This window comes from Anopheles aquasalis, chromosome 2 (genome assembly GCF_943734665.1).
Source record: "Anopheles aquasalis chromosome 2, idAnoAquaMG_Q_19, whole genome shotgun sequence".
Taxonomy (NCBI): domain Eukaryota; kingdom Metazoa; phylum Arthropoda; class Insecta; order Diptera; family Culicidae; genus Anopheles; species Anopheles aquasalis.
The window spans coordinates 30,852,501-30,870,000 of NC_064877.1; the positions used below are offsets into that span (position 1 = coordinate 30,852,501).

The 17,500-nt window shown below is 46.5% G+C and overlaps 3 protein-coding genes across 6 annotated transcripts in view; 1 reads left to right on the forward strand and 2 right to left on the reverse strand.

Annotated features, from left to right (window-relative positions):
* LOC126573005 (uncharacterized) overlaps positions 1 to 498 on the reverse strand; it is a 2,477-nt gene extending 1,979 nt beyond the window's left edge. Inside the window, exons 1-2 of the mRNA XM_050232762.1 lie at positions 323 to 498; positions 1 to 256 (exon numbers count right to left, since the gene is read on the reverse strand). The exon at positions 1 to 256 is cut by the window's left edge and continues 242 nt beyond it. Of these exons, the coding sequence (XP_050088719.1) occupies positions 1 to 256; positions 323 to 454 (388 nt within the window). The 5' untranslated portion in view covers positions 455 to 498. The remainder of the gene's footprint in view (positions 257 to 322) is intronic.
* Positions 499 to 2,193: 1,695 nt separating this feature from the next.
* On the reverse strand, positions 2,194 to 3,020 carry LOC126580727 (uncharacterized). The gene is made up of 3 exons (XM_050243957.1): positions 2,963 to 3,020; positions 2,688 to 2,872; positions 2,194 to 2,598 (listed from the first exon to the last, which is right to left on the reverse strand). Exons 2-3 carry the CDS (start codon positions 2,848 to 2,850, stop codon positions 2,531 to 2,533), a joined length of 231 nt encoding a protein of 76 aa, XP_050099914.1. The 5' UTR covers positions 2,851 to 2,872; positions 2,963 to 3,020; the 3' UTR covers positions 2,194 to 2,530.
* Positions 3,021 to 3,469: 449 nt separating this feature from the next.
* Positions 3,470 to 17,500, forward strand: part of LOC126581003 (kinesin-like protein Klp98A) — an 18,999-nt gene continuing 4,968 nt past the window's right edge. Inside the window, exons 1-3 of one of the 4 annotated variants that reach the window (XM_050244391.1) lie at positions 3,470 to 3,622; positions 5,232 to 5,823; positions 15,718 to 17,500. The exon at positions 15,718 to 17,500 is cut by the window's right edge and continues 288 nt beyond it. In XM_050244391.1, the coding sequence (XP_050100348.1) occupies positions 5,777 to 5,823; positions 15,718 to 17,500 (1,830 nt within the window). In that variant the 5' untranslated portion in view covers positions 3,470 to 3,622; positions 5,232 to 5,776. The other 3 variants (XM_050244392.1, XM_050244393.1, XM_050244390.1) reach the window with 3 other exon arrangements.

Here is a 17,500-nt window from a genome sequence, read left to right on the forward strand (position 1 = left end):
GCTTCAGCTTTTGCTTCGCCTCATCGGTCGGTTGTTCCTTCTTTAGCAGCACTCCAATGTTGGCGATGATGTTCTTGTACAGTGTGCCGATGTCGAAGAACAGCCGCTGATGCACGACCGAGCGCACCTTCGGGTCCTTTGGGTAGAGTGTATCATCGGTACCGTACTTCTCCACCAGATACAGCACAATCGCGTACGACTCCCACACTACATGGCCATCGTCTACGAGAGTTGGAATCGTGTGCTGAGGATTGATCTACACCAAACAAAAATCCGTACTCAATTTATGGTTGTTTTAAACACAAGATCACCACTAAACTACCTTTGCCAATGCATCGCGTTCAACCGGATCGTGCACGTTGGTCTTTTTGAGGTTTAACGTAAGGCCCAACTTCTTAGCCAGAAGAATCGCACTATGGCAGGGTGGGGAAATGGTGCTGTAGTAATAATCCATCTTTTTTTTTTATCACGAGTTTATGTCGCTCTTCGCAAGCTGCTCCAAACAGAATGGGGGCTAAACGATTTAGAACTCTGCTTATAACGACACGCATCGCACGCGGGGCGTTATTACGAACACCACATCACGGATCGTTGTGGGGGCACAACACTCGGTGGAGCATATTACGGTAAGACCAACACACCAATGGATACGGTAGTCTTCTGTGTACCGGTAGATACTTGGCCCAAACAGTAGCATGACTGGACAAAATAAGTGTGATGCATGATGATAAAATTAGAAGAAGAAAAAAAGAGGAACCGGCCTCTGTAGTCTATCGTCGATGCATTAGGCCATACACCTTCTTTTTCGGTGGAGGGAGATACATTATGCATGATCATGCTGAACGGACTCTTTCTCACCATTCCGCTCTGGTTAATGATTCATTGATGGAAACTCAGCATGTTGCTCTACTGCTGAGCTGAAGCTTTTGACGACATGCGACGAACTATGTGCGTTTAACTAAATTTCCACCCCACAGATGATACTCCCGATGACCTTCGAAATGTATTTAATCAATTTGGGTGCGATAATCGGAAATCTTTCCTTTGTTCCTCTATTTGTGTACGGTTATTAAAGCAGAGCGTAGCAATTAGTGGAAAGTAGATGCTATTATTTGAGCAATTTATACTCGAATATCCTTGGACAATGCAGACCCCGCGGGAATACGTATCTACGATTACAAAAGGATATGTTTCTCAAGGAAACGCAACACGTGGAGAGAGCGTAGGACGTCGCCCTTTGAATCAATTTTCAATCACATTCAGCGACAACGCTGAATGTTGTTTCACCAAATATGTACATTATTCCAATGATAAAATGTATGCCTGTAATGGATTAATGTATCAAATGCCATAAATGCCATGCTTTTTCTTTTTGGAATATCATCACTTTTGAATCTTTGTATCATTGGCATTTTAAAATTATTTGTTCTTCCAATATTTCCATTCATATTTGTGTTAAAAAAAACCAATCTCTTGCAGTCCCACTTTACAAAATAAAATAGATAAAATCATAGCTTATTTATAACAAGTAAGATATTCCTGTACAAAATTGATTGCGACAATCGGAAAACGTAAAGATTAAAGACAGAAAAAAGAAGATTATTGAACAGGAGATCGGTTGATCTTATGGGTCGACAGGATATGGCATTTGGATCATCTCTTATCCTCAATGTTACGCTATTGCATCACTTGGCAACTTATAACTATTGTACACTTAATTTGGTTCATTTGGTATTATATTCAAAAAAAATGTAGCGTTGTGAACAGAAGGAACTGCCTTTCATATATGGCTAGTTAATGCCATTTATGAGATGTACTTATAACAATTTGCATAATAATGGAAAAATTGCACAATAAAGGGAATTTGAATAAAGATATTAAGAATTTAGCTAATTAACTACTTCAAATAAATAAGGCACCGCCCGTAACATATCATTATTTCATACTTAAGAGCATCATATAAATGACAAAGAATAAATAATTGTAGACCTACCTGGCCACTTACAGCTCTTTCGGAGATTAATGCATAATCTCGTCGATTCGCACCTTCAAGGATGTTTCTTACTTGATGCAGTACCCGCCGACACTTGCTTACTGGAAAACATGATAAACTGTGTGCACAGTACACCTTGAATCCTTCAGTAAGGACTATGGTTTCGAATGCATAGAATGATCACTCGTGTTTTCTGAACATTTTCTACGGAACGAATCACAATTTCTTCATTTTCCAAACACAGTACACACGACTAACGGGATGGTCTCCGGCATTTTCCATCATCTAGTAGACTATGAAAACAGATTGATGCAGCTGCAGTAACGTACTATGGTTCCCAGGTTCGAACTGTGGTTGTCCTATCGATCGACCCACCTCACCATCGATCGAAAATGGTTATCGCGGCTGTTCGCTCTAGGCCATTCCATGCGGGGTAGAAGAGACCAAACGAGTGCCATCGCGGGGAGTGTTTTTCAAACGAAGAAAAAGAGTAATTCATCCAATAATTGATTGAATGCTATTCTGCCGGACCCTTTTTTAGTGGTGCGCCTCATGCTCCTTCCGCTTCGATTCGGCCCACTTTGCCTGGTTTGCCGGGGAGTTAGCTGCAAGGTTAGGGACATCAAAATACCCGTTCAGTGGAATGCTCATAAGGTCGGGAGTGCAATCTGCACAATCGTCTGATCTGACTTACCCAGCTTGTGGATCTTGTAGAACAGCGGAATGGACACTCCGAAGGCGATGAAGTAGTAGCGCCAAATCCACTGGTTCTTGAAGTAATGCTGAACCGGAAACTGGGCCAGCTTGGCCGAGAAGGTGTACGGGAATTTCATGGGACGGGCGACCGGGTCCGACATTTTGACGATGGGTATTGTTTCCCTGGCGGCGAGAAGATCAGGAATCGGGTTAAATTGAAGCGAAAGTGTCGAATTTGCTATTATATAATTCCACAAAACAGCGCGGCCTTACGATTCCAAGCAGCTCGAGAACGGATGATCACAATAAAGTGCGATGTCGATGACATTCTGGTTCGTCGATTGTTTTGATCGATTTTAGAAAATTCAAATCGCAGTTTCGAATAGTTTCGAAACCAATAATTTGGATTTCTTTATACGCGCAATAAAATTGGTCAGTAATGTGCTTTTATCTAATTTATTTAGCGTATTCGGGTGCAATATATTCTCAAGTCCCAGAAATTTCCTTAATAAATCCAAGTAATCTTGAACTTTGACCAATGATATTGCTCCAAAAACTGACAAAACCAGAGAAAAGTTCCCAGAGAAATCGAACCAGAGAATTTTGTGCTTTGAAAGATGATGAAATTGATCAAAGATTGATGAAATCTTTATAAATGAGCAATAAATGGAGGTGGATAACAATTTTGTGATAACATTTTCGATTGTTTCAAAACCTCGTCCTCCTTTGTGAGCTGGTGCATACGAGCCTTACCTCGGCCCGTTTTCATCAACAAGAGCTCGGATTTTTTCAAGTTTTTTTTCGAACGCGCTCGCGAACGGACGTGCGTGCCGTTCCTCGACTGTTTTTCGCCCCACGGAATACGGAGGTCCTTGAACAACTTCTTGTGATTTCCCCGCTCTCTGCCACTGTCCATCCGTCGCTGTTTTTCCCGTAAGCCTTCGCGTGGTGTTGGAATCATAAAATCCGCAACCACAGCCATCTGCGTTGTGCGCATAGAAAACAAAGTAAACAGAATAGGCGTCACCGTAGGAGCGATTTGTGCAATCGTTGTCGTCCTCCCACCCACTTCTCTGTTCTCGTCCCCGTCGTTGCCGTCGAATTGTGGGAGTGAAAACAAAGCGCATATTGCATCGCGTAGTTTCGCGCGGCGTGAGGTGAGAGCTGTAAAAACAACCCCCTTTCTCAAGCCGCCTACGCCATCGCTAGAGTGGGAAGAAGGTGGTAGAAGTGCGCGACATTCTCGACCCGCTTTTCACTTATTTCCACCCAAATCCTACTCCCGTGTGCCCGTGTGCGCTGTGTGTTTTAGTTTTCGAGATGAGGTTCATAATCAGTGGAAAAGAGGCTGATAAATAGTGTTTTATGTTGCTGGATTGCTGGTTGTGAACGGCCAGAACTACATCGAGTAGTCATGTGTGTGAATCATTCTTTCGTTTCCTTCATTACACCAGCATCTGGTGGTGGTGGGGTGTGACCGTGGTTCCGTGATGCGTGCGTGCGTGCCAAGGTGTGGATGGGTTCTATTTCGAGATGGAAGCAAACACATGATTATCCCTCAAAGTGTGAAAAAGGTCCACCGTGTGCACCCGGAGTATCCGTGCACCGACGTTCGTGCTCGCTGGTGCAGCTGCGAGCCCACATGCAATGGGTTGCATCGAATTGCAACACACATGCTCAGCGCGTCATCACCCGTGTCTCCCTCCTCCCTTTCCCAGTGCGCTGGCTCTTGGTTCGTGCCGCTCGTGAGTTTAGAAACTTTTGACAACCCACTTCACTACGCTACGCAAACCATAAGTGTATGCAGGCGAATGCACTTGGTGGAGGGACCCTGCATGGTCAGTGAAGGTGCCCGTTGGCCTCTTTCGTTGCATCGCTCCCTCCGATTCAATATGGGACGGAAGGAGCTTTTTTTTCTTTTAATTTTGACGTGTTGCTATCGTTTTTGCCTTGTTTTTGTTGGTGGTAAAAAATGAAAACATACCACCACCACCACCACGACTTTTTAGTTCGAGCGCCATTTACACGCACCGGTGGCCTCCACTCCGGCCCCCACCGGGATGCAACTGGCCAGACAAGGAAGAGTGTGCATTGCTACGCCTACCGCCTTTTTTTCGCCTTTGTCTTAAGGCAGCGGCGCGCAGCCTACGGCCTAAAATGTCTGCTTCCTACTTCCTTCGCTTCGCCCGGGGAGGAAGATCCGGGTGTTGTTACCTCTTCATCAGCTCGGGCCAGATGTGCCTTCCGTGGGTCCAGAAACTGAGAAAAATGTGAATATTCCCAACGGGAACCGTGTGTTACGTGAATGCTCCGGGTGGGCTTGCATCGAGGATTACTTCGACCAGTTTTTTGTAGTAGTTGTTAATTTGCGTTGCCATGATAATGGATCAGTGCGATATGTAAAGCATGCTCTACTCCACCAATGGTCATTATGTAGAGGGCAGCCATCAGAGCCATGTGTTGTTGATCATCACAGTACACACAGCATCCCCACCAGTCGTGAGTGTCCGTGCCTAGCTAACCGGCTTTCATTCTTCCTCAGAATATTCTTCTCGTAAAGTGCTTCTCTCTGTCTCTATCATTCTCTCTCTGCTGCTTGTGTTTGTTTGTGGTGAACAAGTGTGTTGGTCTAGTGTGGGGAGCAACGAACGGAATCACAACATTCCCGTTCTGTGCTGTGCGTGTTGGAGCCTTCCGGCCCCATTAGTGCTCCATCACGGCTATCATGTGAGCATCAATCCGTGCGTACGTACGTGTGTGTGCTTGTGAGCAGATAAAGCAGTCATCTGACAACAGTGGGTGGTGGTGATGGGTGGGTGGCATCATCATCTGCCAGTAGGATGTCACCACACAGATCGTCAGCTGGTCGGCTGGTGATGATGCGAGCATTAAGCTCACCTCGATAGGACTACCACGGAAACCGAAAGAGCCATCGATCGAGCGTGAAGACAGGGAAAGAGCGAGAAAGATATTACCACAACGGATGCGTGCGCGCCGGAAGGAAACCCAAGGATTTAGGGGGTAGAAGGAGGATACCGGAAACCGGAAAAAAGGATAGTGCCCCGATCAAGCTAAAGTTCGTCAACCATGGCGTCACTGAAGGTTGCGGTCCGGGTGCGGCCCTTTAATCAAAGGTAAGTTTTGCAGAAACTAGATTGTTACGAAAAAAAAAATGCATCATCCCCTCAAAAGCATTGGCATTGGTTGGATTGCAGGGTAAATCATTTTCCGCACAACGAGGTGCCGACCCATTTACCATGTCCCGGCTACGAGGTTACCTTTGTGCCATGCGCCACCGTGACTCACGTAATCCCGTAACAGCGGAGCAATCATGTGCTGGATTATTTATGATTCCACATCCTCTTAGGCAACGCGGCACATAGTAGTCTCTGCGGTGGCCCTGGTGTTGCTGAAGAGCCTACTTATGTGTGTATGTGCCTGTATGTGTGGGTTTTTGTTCGTTCCGCTCCCACTAACGTTGCCATGAGTTTTCCACCGAAAATTGTCGGAGCTTCGTCTAATGACGCCGTGGAAATTACATTCGCGGTTTCAATGAGCCTCGTGCGATCGTTGTTGTTGTTGGAACGAGTTGCCACCGACTGGCCTAGCTGGCAGGCAGGCTGGCTGGCTGGCTGGTTGGTTGGCGTCTGCCAGTAGGTCACGAAGATCATTAACGTCTACATTCACAACACAGCTCTCAATGCTCACTAGTAGTAGCAGCAGCAGCAGCGACGCCATCACTCTGTACCGGTACCGAGAGTAGACAGGGCAGTGGGGAAACCTGTTGGCCGGGGTCTTTGCAAGGTTTTTTTTTTCATTTCGTGCTTTCTCGTTAGCCCCACCATAGAGCGATGGTCACGTTCACCAGTACTGTTCTAGAGGGGTAAAAAATAATTAGAATAATTATAAACTTGTACGAACCGCGTTCATTGATGAATGCGTCTTCTGGTCGGTGCGTTTTGAAGAAGAAAGAATGGCACCAGAACCATCGCTTTCACCTAATGAAAGGCCACAAAACTGTAGCATTACGCGAGCGCTTTGGGCTCTTTGGTACAATTATCATATTAAGCGTGCTGCTGGTTCTTTATCGCACAAAAACTAACATTGTCCGCTTGCCCCGGACCCTCCATATCAGCGTGTTCGTGGCTGTCGTGACCTTCCGGAAGGCTTGCGTTTGTTTGTTATGAATAAATTGCAAGCAAAACAAGACGCAACAGTAGAGCAGCAACGGCTTTGCCAAGCAGGGAAGGATTTAATCGATGTTCCGATAGGGAAACTAGGGCCAACAAGCGGTCGTAACCAGTGGTTTAGTGAAGGGAAACAAACGCAGCACCGGTTGTAGGTAGGTCGCTTTGTGTGATTTAGAGATAGATGTCACGGAAGAAGACGCACAGTCGGCAGTTGACCTAATTTTTACATTTTTTGGTTACTGTGGGCAATTCAACGTGATCTATTAGAAATGTGCTATAATTTCTTCGTAAAATTTACTCTCTGTAGCTTCTGTTTTATGTAAACCGAAGTTATCAGCTTTTTTGGATAGCTCCAATCAATTGTGATTTATAAAGCAGTAGTCAATAATTGATAAACCCTTTTTATATGCATTAAGGTTTTCATTTTCCTGATGTTTACATTTTTTAAAATACAAAAAAATTTAGGAACAAAATACTGTTAACACAAAATGTGACTAAGATTTGAGCAACATGTTTTTTTAATTCACGATGTTTTACGTAAAGCTAAAAAAATCATTCATTTGATCGATTTCATATAATTAAATAGGTGTAAAAGATTTATTGTCATTTCATAATTGGATAAGATAATTAATGATGAACATAAGAATCGAGTTGTTGATGGTGTGCTGAGGTTTTTTTATCATAAATTAAACATCGTTTCCAGGGTTTCTTGAAAAAATAGGATCTATTTCGATCATATTTAGAAAAAAACATTTTTAGTATTTTCTGCATTTATTGCGAAATTAGGAACTTTTGGCTTGTTTCGATTGCTTGGCCATTTTTTATTAGACTCTACAACGCCACCAATTCACTATCATATAGCATACAGCGTCTACTCGCTTCTAGAAGTGCCTGCAGCTCAGCTTATCAGCGAGAAAAATCATTTCCTCACGTTTGCCACTGATTTCCAAGCACGAGCGAGCGTGATCACAGCTACTCCAAACCGTCACACCACGCCATTCCCGTTCAACAGTTTGTTGGCTTGCGCTTGGCTGGACCTTGGGTTGGAAGCGCATTCGCGTTTCCCCTCACCATTATGCTTCCTTATGCTTTGTGTGTTTAAACTGCGAAGGAAACACTCGTACCATCTGTAATCCCTTAACTTTTCTAGTCACCTCACTCGGTAATGCAATTATGCGGAGTCCTTCGGGGGGTACTTAAACACTCGTAACAACCGAGACAGCCCCGAGTTCTGACCTACCAATGACGGCTATCGTTGAATTCTCGTATTGTGAATGAAATATCGTTCGCTTAGGATGTCCATTGATGACTCATAACGTAGCCATGGTGGAGGACATGGGTTCTCTCTGCCATAAAACGATTGCTATGAGCTGCTGCACGAATTCCAGTGTTTCATGGTCCACCAAGGGGTTCCCCCTTCGCCAAGACAGCGCTAGTTGATAACGCGTCCAATGCATGCTGATAGGAGGAGGATGCTAGCAACCATTCTGTACGGATTCTTCCGCTTTTCTCTGCTTCTGCTGTGGTTGGCTCCACTTAAGTCAACAAATCGACAACGACCTAGGATGATGGTGATAACTGGCAACGGGCGAAAGAAGGGAGTGAACGTTCGAGAATAGGATCGAGCATGAGTCATGATCCTTCCGGGACGTGCCGAGAAACAGAGCACTCCCCGGCCACCGGCGAGAACATTGCTCCAAACAATTTATTTATAATTTGAATCCATGTTTACTGCACAGTCACTCTCTTCAGACAGCAAACAGAGCTGAACAGCATCAGGCGAGAAGGGAAATGGGTGGTTGGTTGCAGTTCTTTCTTCATAAATCCCACAGCTACATCAGGGTGTTTTTCTTCATTCAACTTTCTTCGCACTTCTTTATGCATCGTGCCATTGTTGTGGAAGCTATTACCTTGCAGAGAGACTACAAGACCAGCAGAAGGATCTGTGGTGGTTCTTTAAACAGCCACCATCTCGTACAATGCATGCCAAGCCGAGTCAGTTATGAATGTTGTCGTCGTAACATACTGCAATGCCTTGCAACTTCCTTTCCTGCGCTTGTGTATGGCGTCAAAATCCGAACCAACGTGTCAGGTGCTCGGAGGTGTCGAAGAGATCAAAGGGACGACATTTGGGTCCAATGCTAAACCGCAAACCATTGGATCGAGTTTCGTCTGTCGCTGGGCGCTAGGTTGTGTTGCATTGCCATTAACCACACCAAAGGTGCCTCCCTGGACGGAGACAGCTGACAATGATAATGACAACTGACTGGCGTTTCGGTTTAATAGCAATTGAGTGTCAGTTCTTCTACTTTGACCACAAAACACGCACACGCGATGTTGATTGTTGGTGACATTGGTCGCATTTCGATCGAGCGAGAACACGCCGGACATCGAAAGCGAGGGAAAAAGTTATTCAATAAATCGTTTCACTTCGATAATGCTCCATTTTTGGTAGTTGAGCTCACTTTCAACTTCCTTCATATTCATTACCCCGTTGGTTCGTTCGTATCGTGCACACTTTTTTTTTTGGCAATCCTGCATGACTCAGACTGTGCTGTTGATCCTCTTTAGCCGCCACGGACCGCGAACTCACCTTGGCTGGCCCGCCCGGGAGGGTGTAAATCGGAAACTCTACACTATTTTCGGCCCAAAACGGCGGCCAAGTGTATTTGGTAAACGTCGGGCAGCGTGAGACAGCGACAGCGACGCCACGCTTTGCCATTTGTTGAATCACGTCCTCGGTCCGGTCGGTGGTCGGGGTGGAAGTGAAACCGACGTCGTCCTATGGTCTGAAGATCCATGGCCAAGCGCACCACTGTCGCTGGAAGTTCGCGGTCACGGACCCATTGTTATCAAGGTGAGATGGTGAGTGTCTCGGACGGCTAGAGGGTTCTTCAAAATGATGGTCCTCGCCCTCTCCCCGCAAAAAGCAAACACTCCAACGCGTTGGCCGTCCGATGCTTCACCTGAGGAACTTTCCATTTTTCTCTCTCCAGCCGCTCGAGGACACCGCACACCGAGCTGCCTTAATTCGTTCTGATTGAATGTGATTTGTTGCATGCAGAACAAAGCGAGAACAAACGGATTGAAGGGGACGGGACAGTAGCTCAGCATAGGACCGTGGCATGCTGTTTCTGGTTCCGGCTCCCAAGATGCACCAGCATGATGGCAGCAATGATCAACATATGAAATGTAATATGATCTATGCCGCTGCTGCTGTTGCGGCTGCTGCTGTTTACTGCAACAATGTTTACTTGGTGCTGTTGGATCGTTTATGTTTAGTAAGCTGCCACCTTTTGAATGTGTCTGTGTGCGTTGGAAGTAAATGTGTTCGCTGGTTCCATGCTGAGCTTCGGCCTCCGGCCATTGCGCCTTCCCGTGAAGCGTGAAGCGGCGGACTACAGGCGCGCAGTCACTCGTAGTGCCTGCCGCTACGCTGTGGCCACCATCATCATCATCCGTTCGTGTGTTAAACGTTTCCGAAATGTGCGCATACCGGTGGCACGCACGAGCCCCCGAGGCGTCGAGTGGCATCGGAGGCAATCGGTAGAGACGAGGATCGTCAGGCGCATAAACGCTCCGATGATCGTATCATCTCTCCAGCCACGTGTGTTGCCCGTGGCCACGGCTCCACCACTCCACAGTCATGGTCCTACTATACGCGGAGCATACGGAGAGGAGGGACTGTTCGTTGGACAAGCGTCACAAACGCAATTAGTGGGCGTTTTGGCGTTTTCTATTTTCATCTTCCTCGTCTTTATGACTAGAGAGACGGTAGGGTCGATCGTACTATCGGTAACAAATCCGTTACAAAGCACGGAGCAGTCGAAGAAGCAGAAAAAGAGGAAGGAGGAGGAGGAGGATTGAGTTGTAGCGGGATTGAGTTTTTATGAATTTTTATTTTCACTTTTCACGATCATTCGCTGTGACAAGCAGAAGAAAAGGAAGGGTAGAGAAGGGTGGTTAATCGTTGTTTGTCACTCGAGAAAGTCACGCTTTTCTTTACTCTGCATATATCTTAACGCGACCGAAATTGTGTCCCCATAATACTTCATTAGTTTCTGGTGTTTATTTAATTGAGAATAAGCTAAACACCAAATTGTTTCGATTTCTTTGTTTTGGTAGCTCCCACTAGGCGTCATGGTGTCAAATTTTAATGGATATCATTTATTTTTAAACGCAGTTATTGACTCTACATCTTACGCCCATGTTTGCTTCGCATGGAACTGAATTCAATGCTTAATGGTTGCAAAACGCCAAATCTAAAAGCCTAATAGTGATTCCAACTATATCCAACTTTCATCACTCGACGATCGACGATAAAATCCTTTGCGAAAGCGAAGAGATTTCGCCCACCTCTAGTACGTCGGTATCTTCCGGGTTTTTTTTCTCGCTTCAAATGAAGCACAGACCAGACCAGACCAGCCTTCGGACCATCGCACCATGCTGGCATATTCCGGCAGCAGCAAGAAGGGAAGGTGAATCGAACAGTAAAACCCTGACGGCGACGGCGACGACGACGAACAACAACGGAGGCCATGGCATGATGATGGGGCCAGCGAGGCCCCGCGAACGGTGGTCGGTTCGCTTGCGGTTTCGTTTGGTTCGCTGATTTCTCAACCGATTTGCCATGATCCGGAAATGCAGCCACGGTAGCGGAACGGTCAGTGCAGACCAGACCTGGCGGCCGGTCCGTTGTGTACCGTATGGTGACCGAGAGTAGTGGCCATGCCCATACGATCGTACGCCGCCGCCGCCGCACAAACGGTACTGGAACTCCCGATGCCGAGACCAAAGGTCCACCAAAAGAGAGCCATGCATTCGATATGACAGATTGGTGTTTGGTTACTTTATGTGGCCGGGTGCTCCTATGCTCCGTCCGGTTGTGGCAGCCGGATGGGTGGTCATCGTTCGCTTGGTTTCTCGGTCAACGGGCAAAGCTGTACTGTTCTGGTATTTTTTTTTCTCTTTTGCGAAAACATTTATCAAACGCAATAATGCGCCCGGAACTTGATATTACTTTTTAATTGGGTAATTTAAACATGGTGTGTGAATGTGTTGAAATGTAAAGAGTTGCGGATTAGTTGCTCATGCAGAACACATTTGATTTGATCTCTTGCTGCTCTCAAACTCAGGATTACATTTTTGGGATAAAGATTTGGAAGCCAAAACCACAAATCTATTTCAGCAGATGGACTCTGAACGATACTCGACTAAGGATCGTCTAATTTCCAACATTTATTATACTTTTTCATGGTACACCAAAAGGACGTTGAAGATAAATTCATAAATCTTGATTATTTTGTTATTCCTCCATCTTATTTAATTCTTCCTGAGATAAGGCGTTAGCTTGTATAGTATTCTAAAGTAGCGTATAGCATCTGGATACATTTAAAATGAGAAACGGTCCCTTAGAAACTGTGCACTAATGCTGTGCCCTCGGTTTAGCGAGGAGATTTAGAGCAATGATGCGCTCAAATCGTATAGCAATGACCCATTTGAAGTAATGACCTTCCTCAAATTCCCATAAACATGTCCAAATCTTCGGCTGCTGTTTGACGAACCGTTGGTCATGACAATCGATCCATCCATCCGTTAATGTGATCATTTCCGTTATCGCGCTTCCTAAGCAAAACATTAAAAAACGTTTCCAACATTTTAATTCAATTACTCATTACTCGTTGCTGTTCGCTAATGCTGTATAAATAAACATTATCTCATTGGCCCCCGGCCAATCGTCAGCGGCCCCAATCACCGTGAGCTCATGCGGCCAACCGCGGCGATAAGCTGAGGATTGCAAAAAAAAAATTAAACATTCCAAATTTCAGTTTCCTGCCTGCCCCGAGAGAGTTCCAAAGTAATGTAAAAACTGTTTTCTTGGGCGCGATTGCCGAAGAGGAATGGCAATCGGTCTCTTTGGCAATAATCTATCGAACAGGCCACGGCAGATTAAGCTGCTCCGCCGTTGGTAACCAAGAAGCTCGCTCTCGGCTTGTGGCCGCGTTGATTGGCCGCACCCGCGACCCGATCCGATCCGATCCATCCCGGGCCTTCGCGTGGTCGTGGTCACAAACAATCGGTCCGGCCAAAACGGTGGTTCTGTGATGCAATCGACGGCGGGCTACAATAACCCGTGAGTAATAGCTCGACTTACGGTTGCCGTGCTTTTGCCACGTAACCCCGCACGGGTGGCAAACAAAATGACAATTAAAATGGCCAGCACTGATCGCTCGATCAAGAGAGAGAAAGAGAGACAGGGAGATAGAGGAACGGATTTCACTGTCTGGCTTTGGCGGAGCAAAATGATCGTTAACTCGTGTAGAGATGCGAACGCAGAATTGCGTTAAGCCCAAGATTGGATCATTGCTGCTGATAGTTTCAAGTGAATTCCCGTAGAAATCCACTGCTTTCTGCTTATCGCACGCTGACTGTACGCTGATAAGACGGCGACATTCTGGGTGTCTCTCCGTACACCAATGGCCGACTTCAAAGTCACCAAATCAATACAACGATCAGCAGCAACAGTGCGCGGTATGGAATGATCGCGCCGAAACCAAACGGAACACACCAATCACCAACTCGTCGATGCCAGAGGAACATCGTTTCGCCTATTTTGCGCGCTCGCAATCGACAGTTCGACACGGAATACGCATGATTGACGTTCGCCTCTGTTTCCGATAGATTATCGATGATTCCCTCCCGTCACGCCACCGCTCATCCATGAGCGCGATCACGCGGGGCCATGCCATGGGTGGAATGCCTAAATGTTGGCCCGATTTTTTTTCGCGATTATGCTGGGATGGAACGGCGAGTGATGAAACATTACCAACCGTCCAATCGCACTGCTGCAAGAGCGGTGTACGAGTGATGCACAACATTCGATCGTCGGAGAAGAAACTCCGTAACACACTCGCGCCTCACCGTGGGAGGGTGATTACTGGCCAAATGATGATTGTGATTAGCGACGGCAAGATGCGAGAGAGACGACGATCTTCGAAGGCAGCATCGAATGTGTTGATCGTACGGAAATCGTTTGCGTACCCGATTATCGCGGTGTGAGATGCAAAAGGAAAAACCCCTTTTCGATCTTTCGCTCGCAATCGCCCAATTCTGCCGAGGAGCTACACCCGGACCCGGAACGCCGGACGCTTACACGGTCAAAATAGAAAGCAGCAAAGTTGGGCCAGGAATGGCTGTCGTGCTTGGGAGCACCAGGTTAGTCATTGCTACGCCCCTTGACCGGTTAATGAGATGGGGAATCAGGGTGGTTTTGTGTGGATCGTGGATCGCCGGCCGGTATTAGGGGGAAAGTACTTGTTTTTTTTTTCTTCAATTGCAGCTCTCCAGGTTTTTGCATCAATCACACTCATATTCATTCCCCCTCCTTTTTCGCACCGTAGTCGTTGATTTCTTTTTGGCCAGCCTGGGCCTATGGGAAACCCTCTCTTGAAACGTGATGCCGATCATGGAGGATGTTGAGCTCGATTCGACGGACGTTAGTCGGGCGCGGTATTGTTGTTGCCACTTTCTTTACGCACTTTACGCCAGCCAGCACCAATGATTCAATGGGGCTTGAGGGGAAGAAAGGATTTTTGTTTCGGAACGATCGTGTGCCGTCAGTCCAGACTAGAGTGGATGAGCGTTATCCTATCCCTCAGTTTCGTTGCCCGGTGACGTCTTTTTGCATCGTTTGCGATGTTTTCATCATAATTTCAATTAGATTCCCGCTCCCCATTAATTATAGATACATACTGTCTATGAGACCTCTTAGGTCATTTGTGGATGAGCTGTTACCTGCATGGAATTAATTGAACTAAAACAGGCGTGAGTTTCTGGTGTAATCGTTGAGATTTGAGCAGTTACGGAGTGTCATAAGACTAGTTTAGTTTATTTTCACATGTTTAATGTTGGAATGAGGCAGTGATGAAACTCATAATGCTTCTTTCGATTGAAAATCAACATTAAATAACATTATAGTATTCGATTGTAGTAGCACAATTTAAGGAAATTCTTATTTTGAACGTTTCTGTAGAGCGAGTTCGTCAAATATCGGCATAAAATTGTCACGAAAAATATCGAAGATATTACCTCGATTGGATAGAATTTTATTTAATTTTAAAGCCCAAGAAACAGGTTCATGTTATGGATACATCTTGAAACAGTATCTGTGTTACTATTTTTTAACAAACCCTTTACTCTTTACAACGAAATGACTGCAAGATGGCCCTGCTACTGCACCAAATTCTTGCATGTGGGCTTGTTGCCTTTGACTTGATTGTGCAATTTGCTAAATAACTCTCAAGTATTGCTTTTAAAAGAGTGTAGATTGTTGTTAAATCTACACTCGTTGAATGATATCCTTTATAAAAAAAATGTACACCAAATCAGAAAAAGCACAATTCTGTACATCTAATATGTGTTCTCAGTTCAACTATACGATCTTTTCTCTGCCATTCTTGCTTTTTTATGTTGGAGTATATATTTTTTTATTCTGCATCTTGCAACATGATTCATGTTCTTACCTTAAATAGTAAATTTGTTCGTTAATTGAGCCAAACGCTTCACTGAATATGATGGAATTTGTGTTTATTTCGACCGAAAACAAGGAAAGTTCTATGTATTTGGTCAGAATTCTTCGTCAGGGCACACAATTCCAAATCTATTTATCTCATTTGAATTATTGGACAACTTCGAGGTTGGTAGCTATGCGTCAACTACATTTAATATAATTAAAGCTATTGGTTGGTAGTTATTATGCGTAATCTAATGTCTTTAAAATGTCGCCTATTAATCTAATGACAACACCGTTCTTTCATTCCTTTTCATTCGATGCCGCAGGGAGCATGAGCTCGGCGCAAAGCTCATTGTGCAGATGGATGGTAAGAAGACGCGGCTGCTGAAACCGAAGCTCGGCACGGGAAATGGAATCCGCGTGGATCTGGCCTCGCGGGCAGCGCAAGATCCGTTCAATGACTTTACGTTCGACCACTCCTACTGGTCAGTGGACGAGCGGGATGCCCACTTTACGCCCCAGGATACCGTGTTCGAAGATCTCGGCACCGAGATCGTCGACTGTGCCTTCCAGGGGTACAACGCTTGTGTCTTCGCCTACGGACAGACCGGGAGTGGCAAAACGTTCACCATGATGGGTACGGCTGAGGCGCAGGGTCTGATCCCGCGCATCTGTCGCTCGTTGTTTGGTCGCATGAAGCTTGGCCTGGAGGAAGGCACGGGGTACAAGACTCAGTGCTCCTACCTGGAGATCTACAACGAACGGGTAAAGGATTTGCTTGGACCGAGCAATGCCGGCCACGGGCTGAGAGTGCGCGAACATCGTTCACTGGGACCGTACGTGGAGAACCTATCCCAGCATCCCGTGTCGGACTACGCGGAAATACAGAACTGTATGATCCAGGGTAACATTCAGCGGACGACGGCCAGCACCAACATGAACGATACGAGCAGCCGAAGCCATGCGATCTTCACGATCACCTTCGTGCAGGCACGCTATTTGAACGGATTGCCGAGTGAAACGGTGTCCAAGATTCATTTGGTCGATTTGGCGGGCAGTGAGCGGGCCAACGCAACCGGTGCCACGGGTCAGCGGCTCAAGGAGGGTGCACACATCAACAAATCGCTCGTTACGCTCGGAAGCGTGATATCGGCGCTTGCCGAACAGACGAATCCGACCAACAACAAGCGTGTCCTGTACATACCGTACCGTGATTCGATCCTGACGTGGTTACTGAAGGACAGTTTGGGCGGTAACAGTAAGACGATCATGATTGCGGCCATTTCACCTGCGGACGTCAACTACAGCGAGACGCTGAGTACGCTTCGGTACGCGAATCGCGCCAAGAACATCATCAACAAACCGACGATCAACGAGGATCCGAATGTGAAGCTAATCCGTGAGCTGCGCGACGAGATCTACAAGCTGAAGCTGATGATCTCAAGCGATACGACGGCCGCCCTGGAACCATCGCTCAAGGTGCTGGAGGATCTGCAAAAGAAGGAAGCACAGGAGAAGGTGCTGACGGAGGAGTGGACGGAGAAGTGGCGCGAGGCGCAGTCGATACTGCGAGAACAGAAGTCGCTCGGTTTACGCAAATCGGGTGTCGGTGTTGTGCTGGACTCGGAGATGCCTCATCTGATCGGTATCCACGATGATATCAGTACCGGAGTGACGCTGTACAGCCTAAAGGAGGGCGAAACGACGATCGGTACGGACGAGGCATCCCATCCGCAGGACATCATACTGAACGGGATCGGTATCGCGCCCGAACACTGTCGCATCGTGCTATCGAATGGGAACGCCACCATCTACCCGAATCCGAACGCCACCTGTCTACTGAATGCGTGCATCATCGAGGTACCGACGGCGATCAGCCAGGGCGATATACTGCTGCTCGGGCGGACAAACATGTTCCGCTACAACAACCCAGCGGAAGCGGCCAAACTGCGCCAAGAGAGCACCCAGCATCAGCGTTCCTCACGGCTCGATCTATCGCGTCTCTCACTCATAGCGGCATCGAGGGAGAATTTGTGTGCCAGCTTTATGAGCGACGATGATGGTGGCAACAGTCCGTTCGGTGGTGGCAATATGGGGTACAGTACACCG